Source organism: Cebus imitator, unplaced genomic scaffold (genome assembly GCF_001604975.1).
Source record: "Cebus imitator isolate Cc_AM_T3 unplaced genomic scaffold, Cebus_imitator-1.0 Scaffold435, whole genome shotgun sequence".
Taxonomy (NCBI): Eukaryota; Metazoa; Chordata; class Mammalia; order Primates; family Cebidae; genus Cebus; species Cebus imitator.
Genome location: NW_016107750.1, coordinates 114724 through 122421, shown reverse-complemented (window position 1 = coordinate 122421; position 7698 = coordinate 114724). Strand labels below are relative to the sequence as shown.

Genomic DNA, 7698 nt, shown 5'->3' with positions numbered 1-7698 from the left:
TAGATGGAAGGGAAGAGGTCATGGGTCAGTACGTTTGCTGGCCAAATGCCTGACTGTTCTTTTTAAAGGAAGTAGCAGGAAAGCAGTCTGCCAGGCAGGAGCGATGCCTTTAAGTGTTCTTTTCTTTTTTTTTCTCTCTTTTTTTGGCGGGGTGAGGGCTGAGACTGTGGGATTTTCTAGATCTTTTCTTTTTTAGTGGTTGTGGTATGGTGCGGTGGTGGGGGAGGGGGTAGGTCTCACTATATTGCCCAGCCCTGGTCTCGAACTCCTGGCCTCAAGCAATCTTCCTGCCTTGGATCACAGGCCTAAGCCTAATAGCACCCTGTCAGGCCTCTAAATTCTTATCTCTGCAGTCATGCTGGGTGTGGTGTAGGCCTGGAAACTGGGCCAAGGGGTGACTGAGCCCTGCTTCTGGTAGAAAAAATTTAGATCTGATCAAAATGTTATCTGATAACATAAATGTGGTGTCATCAGTGAAGAGGGTGTGGCAGTGGGTCCTCAGGGCAGAAGAGGAAAGAGACCAACTCACATGGCCATGTCCTCAATTCCACTGTCACCCCAGGATCTGGATGCCTGATCAAAATGCATGCCAAGGCAACATAAAATCCTAAGAATTCGCTACAAGTACTCGTTCTTATTTGTCTTAGACTTGCTGCTTTCAGACTCAAAGGGTGCACCTTCCCTCCTTTACTGCGGGATTTAGCACCTGAATCTGCTCACCCCAAACATCCACTTCAGAACTTGGGGTTTCCGATCCTTTCCAGGCAGGTATTTGTAATCCCTCACGTGGAGGGCTCCTCCACGTCCCTAGTTTATACATTCATTTGCTCATCTGTACAACTATTAAGACTAGCTTGTACCAGGCTCTGCTGAGGACCCCAGGATACGGTGGGGACACAGTGGACACAGGCTGTCCGTTTGCCAAGGGGGCCAGTAAACCACTAAACAAAGAGCAGCCTTCAACCCTGCGGCGCCGGCCAGCGAGCACCCATAGGCCTAGCTCGCTATGGCTGCTCCCTGGGCCTAGGCCAGCAGCTCCTGGTCTCACGCGGGCGCGGTGGCAGCTGTCGGGACTGCCCGGGGGTGGGGGCCCTGATGGGTTCCAGCAGGTGGGCGCGGACACGGCGGCGCAGACAGGGCGGTGCGAACAGGGCCGCGCGAAGGCGGGGCCTGCTGCGTGGGGCCTGCTGCGTGGGGCCTGCTGCGTGGGGCGTGCCCTGATTGGGTGGGGCCTGCTGCGTGGGGCGTGCCCTGATTGGGCGGGGCCTGCTGCGTGGGGCGTGCCCTGATTGGGCGGGGCCTGCTGCGTGGACACGTGGTCTTCCTGGGATGGGGCGGATGGCTTAGGGGCGGGGCCCGGAACTGTGAGCTCGCCCCGGCTCCCGCGACCTATATAGGGGGGCGTGAAGGCCGCGCATTCGCCGGACCAGAGCAATGGGTGAAAACGCTCTCCCAGGGCCCCTTAGACTTGGGTGGGACGGGGAGGCCTCGCGTGAGCCTTCGCATCCGTTTGGGACAGTGGAGGAGGACGGGCTGGAGGGGGGGTTTCGCCGACCGTGTCGCGGGTGCGGCAGCTCCTTCCTGGGCAGTCCCAGGGCGTGAGAGCGCGACCGCCCAGGAAGCGGGGGCCCCGAGACACGGCCGCACTTGGCCTGGCAGGGTTCCGGGAGCCCGAATTAGCCGAGCATGCGCGTGGGTGTTGGGGGCGCGGAGGCGTCCAGCCCTGCAGGGGCGGCGGTGGGTCCTGGAGTCCGGCTGCCTGCCATAAATTTTCGCTCCATCCCTGTCCCCCAGTGTGACCTTGGGCATGTAGTGCTGCTCCCAGTGCCCCAGTTTCCTGCTCTGGGGAGTGAGGGTGACAGTGGTCCCACCCGCTGTATGTGTGAGGGTTCGGCACCTGTCCGGACCCTAGGAAAGGCTTAGGAAACTAAGCCTTTTTTACTCCGGTTTTACGGGAAAGGAAACAGGCTCAAGACGTTTTAGTAACTTGCCCAAGGTCACCTAGTCAGCAAGTGGTAGGGCCCAGGCCTGGCCAACACACCCCCTACCCCCGCTACCAGCACATTCTAGAAGGTTCTGCCTCAGCTTAAATGGGGTGCATGCTGTGAGGGCTGTCCCAGGTTTTTCCAGCCCAGCTTATCTTTCCCTCCTCTGGGAGTCCCCTCACCCATGTCTGGCACTCTCTCCCTAATACCCTCTGGGGGCAGCTAAGGGCCTGAGTCCCTCTGGGCATGAGCCCCTGACTCAAGCCCATCAGACAGAAATAAGGAGCTCAGGGAGCACCAGCTTCATGGATAAACGATTGAAGGAATGAAAGTCCGGCTCTGTCTTTCAGGTCTGATCTCAGAGCTGAAGCTGGCTGTGCCCTGGGGCCACATCGCAGCCAAAGCCTGGGGCAACCTGAAGGGCTCCCCAGTTCTCTGCCTGCACGGCTGGTTGGACAATGCCAACTCCTTCGACACACTCATCCCTCTTCTCCCGCAAGGTGAGGCTGGGAGCCAAGAGGGCGAGGGGGGAGGTCTGCAGGGGAATGAGGAAGACCGTGAGACAGTTGAGGTAGACACCTGTTCCTATCGTCCAACCCGCTTCTCTCTATTTCAGACTTGTATTACGTTGCCATGGATTTTGGGGGTCATGGGCTCTCATCCCATTACAGCCCAGGTGTCCCATATTACTTCCAGAACTTTGTGAATGAGATCCGAAGGGTTGTGGCAGGTAAGAAACAGTGTCTTTTTCCGAGGGTGCTCTGGGATACACCCTCTTCTCGTTGGTGTGGGGGTAAGAAGCAGCGCTGGCCTGGGAGTGGGTGCCTGGGCTCTGGCCTCAGGTTTGCCAGCAATTCATGGGACACCTTGGGAAAGTTGGAGAAGAGCTTGCTTCATCTGATGGGTCCCCCAAGCTAGTCTCCTGGGTGGACACCCCAGAGGCTGGGAAGCGATTTCTCCAGCCCAGGGACTGGCAGCGAGAGGGCGGTCTGAGCCTGTGCCCAGTCAGACCTGGCTCCTTGCATTTCCAGCCTTGAAATGGAATCGATTCTCCATCATGGGCCACAGCTTCGGTAAGTGCACTGGCCAGGAGCTGACTGGGCCCGAGGTGGGGCTGGGAGAGAAGGATGGGAGCTGCTGCCCCGCCCCTTTCCCCTGAACTTCTGAGAACGGCAAAGATTGTGTGCCCTCTGACCTCAGGCAACACCTGCAAGGGATGAGGGAAATAAGATGAAGAGGCCATCAGGGCTCAGATATTGAGCCTCCAGCCACCCATATGGAGCTCCCTATCCCTGCCGCTGGTGGGAAGCTTTAGGGTTTGCAGCTGGGGAGGGAGGGACTTGGGAAGAAGCTTTAGGGTTTGCAGCTGGGGAGGGAGGGAGGGAATTGGGAAGAAGCTTTAGGGTTTGCAGCTGGGGAGGGAGGGAATTGGGAAGAAGCTTTAGGGTTTGCAGCTGGTGGGGGAGGGAGGGAATTGGGAAGAAGCTTTAGGGTTTGCAGCTGGGGAGGGAGGGAGGGAATGTCACCCACTGCTCTGTTGTCCCCCACTGCTCTGTTGTCCCCCACTGCTCTGTTGTCCCCCACTGCTCTGTTGTCCCCCAGGTGGCGCCGTGGCTGGGATGGTGAGTAGATGGCTTTGGTCAACTGGAGGTCCCTTGGGTGGGGTGGGGAGTGCAGAGAAGAAAGGGGAAGTTACCTGGGAAGTGTCTCCCAGGAAGTGCCTCCTCTGGTCACAGTATGATAGTTATACTAGGAAGATGGTGTAAACGATGGGGACTCCTGGTGTAGTTAATGCTTCCACCCCCGATACCCTGTCCCAGAGCACCCTGGAGTCCAGCCAGGGTCTGGAGCTCAGTGCTGGGTGCAGACCTGGGGGGTGGGGGAAGGCACACCATGGGATAGAAGATTCTCCTTCTGATCTCTTGGTCAGCACCCTCCCCCAGCCTAAAAGATGTTTCAGGAAACACCGGGGTCCTCAGGGAAAGCAGGGAGTGCCCTTTCCTTCTTTCCCCCACTTATTCTCCCCTTTTGGCATCCTCTCAGTTTTCCTGTACCTTCCCCGAGATGGTAGATAAACTCATCTTGCTGGACGTGTCACCATTTGTCCTGGACTTTCATGTGAGAAGCTGGGCTTTCATGCATGCGGTCAGTGGGGAAGACCTGGGCCCCGGCCAGTCCTCTCAGCCCCGTCTCCTTTGGTGGACATTAGGGAAGCAGGAGGAGATGGCAGAGGGGGGAAAGGGAGTCGGGGACCTGCCCCCCAACAGAGGACAGCCTTGTGCTGCTTATACCCCTAGGAGTGGTCAGGAGAAGGGGTGTGGGGGACCCCTTGGAAACTGTGTGTGTGGCCTGGGATCTGCAGAATGCCAGGCTGGTCGTGCAGTGGCAGGTGGTGGAAGAGGGCAGGAGCCGTGGGTGAAGGACACTCTAGGGCACACAACTGCAGTCACACCCAGTCAAATGCCTTTGCACTGCGTACATGTTGCGCAGCCACACATGACAGCCCTAAGTGTGGACTGATGGGACAAGTACTGACCCCTCTGGCCACCACTACCAGTCATCAGTACCGTCCCTGTACCCGAGTCCTGGCTTGGTTGTTTACCTGCTGGGTGACCCTTGGCAAGTTACTTTGCCTCTCTGGGCCTTAGTTCCCTCACCTGTCAAATGCGGTTGGACTCAATGACCTGGCCAACTCTGACATCCTGTCATTTTCTTGCCAAGGGCTCAGCCTCTTGGTTGTGACACAACTCTCATCGGTTTCAGTTTTCTTGTCCATAGAATGACCACCGATCCCATAAGGGCAAGAGTGACGTCTCTCTCTTTGTCACCACATCCCCAGTCCTGGCACCCAGTAAGGGCTCAGGCAGTGTTCCTTCCATGAGCTCAGCTAGCTCAGGGGCCATGGTAAGGATCCAATTCACAGATGGCAGCGGACACTCCCTTCTTTGTGTGTTTCACCCACTGAATTAACAAGCGCAATGCCCCTGGGGGCTTCCTCCTGAGTGAGTCAAGGGGGGCATTTGGTCCTTTTGCCCTCCATTCTCGGGTGGGTGGATGGGAGCTGTCCCCCGACCCCGGCACGCCCGGGCAGCGGGCCCTTGGCTGTCCTCACAGAGTGAGCCACACGTGGTAGGGGAGCTTGGCAGCTCCAGAACTGTACTCCTCCCATTCCTTTTCTCCCATTGAGAATGATGGCATTCGTTGAAGCAGATGAAATCGCCAATCCCAGATGGTCCATGGCCTCCGGACCCTAATTTTGTGCCTTTGCAAAGCACTTGGCAGTTGACAGAGATTCCCCTTCTTCTCTGTCATCCCACCTGATTCTAAACTGTCCCTGGCCGCAGGCAGCGCCAGGCTGGCTGTGAGAGACAAAGAGGAAGACTTGTTCAGAATCTTGGGGCTGACTAGCCGGGGCTGGGTCTGTGTCCCCCTTTGCCGAGAGGGGCTCAGCTGGGAGGACAGGGTAGGGTAGGAGGGGCGGGGCCTTGTCTGCAGCCCAGAGCCCTGCTCACCCAGCCAACTGGCCCCCTTAGGAAGTGGAGAATTTGCTGACCTACAAGCGGAGAGCCATAGAGCACATGCTGCAGGTAGAGGCCTCCCAGAAGCCCTTGCACGTGGCCAGCCCGGAGGAGATGCTGCAGAGGTGAGTGTCCAGTGTGAGCAGGGAGCGAGGGCACAGAGCCGCGGGGTCCAGGGAGAACACCCCATAAGACGCGGGGAAGCTTCTTTCTCCCTCTTGCCCAATAAGCCTGTTTCTCCCTGGGGTCACACTGAGCACCAGGTGTCCCATGGTCTTCACGAACATGATCTGCCCCTGTTGCAACCCCTCCCCCAAGCACATGCTGCTTCCACACCTCCTCTCCCCTCTGGGACTCCACCCTGGGACTCCCTTACTTGGAATTCTCCCCTGCCCTTGTTTCCTGGCTATCCCAATCCTTGGGGCCTCAGCTGGGAAGCCTGCTCTGACACCCCCAGGCGAGCGGCCCCTCCCTGCCCTACAGGTAACCACACTGTCCAATAAGAGCCTGCCGACTGCCCTGTTATCCTGAGGACTGTGAGCCCCGCAATCCCTGCTGTGGCTGACTTGACCATGTTGTACCTCCCGCGTCTGGCGGTGGCCCTGGTGGGTCACAGCTCCATAAATACTTGTTGCTTAAAGGAGTAGAAGCACCCCACTGCCTTACACACACACACACACACACACAGCCCCTGCAAACGTGCCATTGAAACACGGGACACAGGTCAGGCGTAGTGGTGGCTCACACCTGTAATCCCAGCACATTGGGAAGCTGAGACAGGAAGACAGCTTGAGCCCAGGAGTTGGAAGCCAGCCTGAGCAACATAGTGAGACCCTGTATCTTAAACAAAAACGGAACAAAACAAAATTAGCTGGTTATGGTGGCGCATGCCTGTGGTCTCAGCTACTTAGGAGCCTTGGGTGGGAGGACTGCTTAGCACCAGGAGGTCAAGGCTGCAGAGAGCTGTGATCACGCCACTGCACTCCAGCCTGGGCAGCAAGAGCCAAACTCCATCTCAAAAAATAAAAACAAGCTGGGCATGGTGGCGCGTGCCTGTAGTCCTAGCTACTCAGGAGGCTGAGGCAGGAGAATTGCTTGAACCCAGGAGGCGGAGGCTGTGGTGAGCCGAGATCGCGCCACTGCACTCCAGCCTGGGTAACGAGTGAAACTCCGTCTCAAAAAAAAATAAATAAAAAATAAATAAAAACAAACACAGGACATGTGTATTGTTTGTGGGTGACCTCCCTTTTGCTGCTCTTCTCTCCTTTTTTCTTTTTTTTTTTTTGGAGACCAAGTCTTTATTCCCCAGGCTGGAGTGCAGTGGCATGATCTCAGCTCACTGTAACCTCTGCCTCCTGGGTTCAAGTGATTCTCATGCCTCAGCCACCCAAGTAGCTGAGATTACAGGCACACACCATCATACCCGGCTAATTTTTATATTTTTAATAGAAATGGGGTTTCACCATCTTGGCCAGGCTGGTCTCAAACTCCTGACCTCAGGTGATCTGTCCACCTCGGCCTCCCACAGTGCTGGGATTACAGGTGTGAGCCGTGGAACCTGGCCCTCCTCTCCTTTTTAATCTGACCTCCTTTTTATCAGCCTCAGGCACCCAGCATCCTTCTGTCTCCCCCAGGTTCCTGAAGAACCATAGCCACGTGAGTGAGAAGTGTGGGGAGCTCCTCCTGCAAAGAGGAACCACGAAGATGCCCACAGGTAAGGGACTCGCTGTCCGAGGCCATTGTATATTTGTTGCTATTCTTACTGAGGATGTCAAGGACTTGCCGTAGACCAGGCAGGATACTAAGCATTTTGCAAACAGCATCTTGCTGAATCCCCCTCTTGCCTTCGCCTCATCCCATTTACATCAGGAGAAACTGAGGCTCGGCATTGTCAGGCAACCAGGCGAGATCATACAGCTGCTGAGCATCCCCGAAAGCCACGCTCTGCACGAGTTTGGTCAGATGTCTTGGACCCAATGTTGCTGAATGTTGCGGCCATGCTCTGCTGGACCTGGAATGGGTACCCAGCACCAGGGGCAGGCTGTGAGGATATTCCAGGGGTCAAGTGACTCTTGGGAGAGGCTTATCACAGTGGAGAGGTGGAGCTGGTATGTCGACTTCAGAGCAGCTTTTGGCACAAGCAATTTCTGTACTTTGCTTTTTACCTAGGCAATTTCTTCCTTTTTTCTTTCCTT

General features: G+C 56.5%; 1 protein-coding gene across 2 annotated transcripts in view; it reads left to right on the top strand.

Moving 5' to 3' along the window:
• The first annotated feature begins 1333 nt into the window (after positions 1–1333).
• Positions 1334–7698, top strand: part of SERHL2 (serine hydrolase like 2) — a 26578-nt gene continuing 20213 nt past the window's right edge. Inside the window, exons 1-8 of one of the 2 annotated variants that reach the window (XM_017510281.1) lie at positions 1334–1438; positions 2336–2485; positions 2602–2715; positions 3017–3058; positions 3588–3607; positions 4029–4103; positions 5519–5628; positions 7138–7217. In XM_017510281.1, the coding sequence (XP_017365770.1) occupies positions 1435–1438; positions 2336–2485; positions 2602–2715; positions 3017–3058; positions 3588–3607; positions 4029–4103; positions 5519–5628; positions 7138–7217 (595 nt within the window). In that variant the 5' untranslated portion in view covers positions 1334–1434. Of the gene's footprint in view, positions 1439–1888; positions 2486–2601; positions 2716–3016; positions 3059–3587; positions 3608–4028; positions 4104–5518; positions 5629–7137; positions 7218–7698 lie in introns of those variants that run through there. The other variant, XM_017510280.2, reaches the window with a different exon arrangement.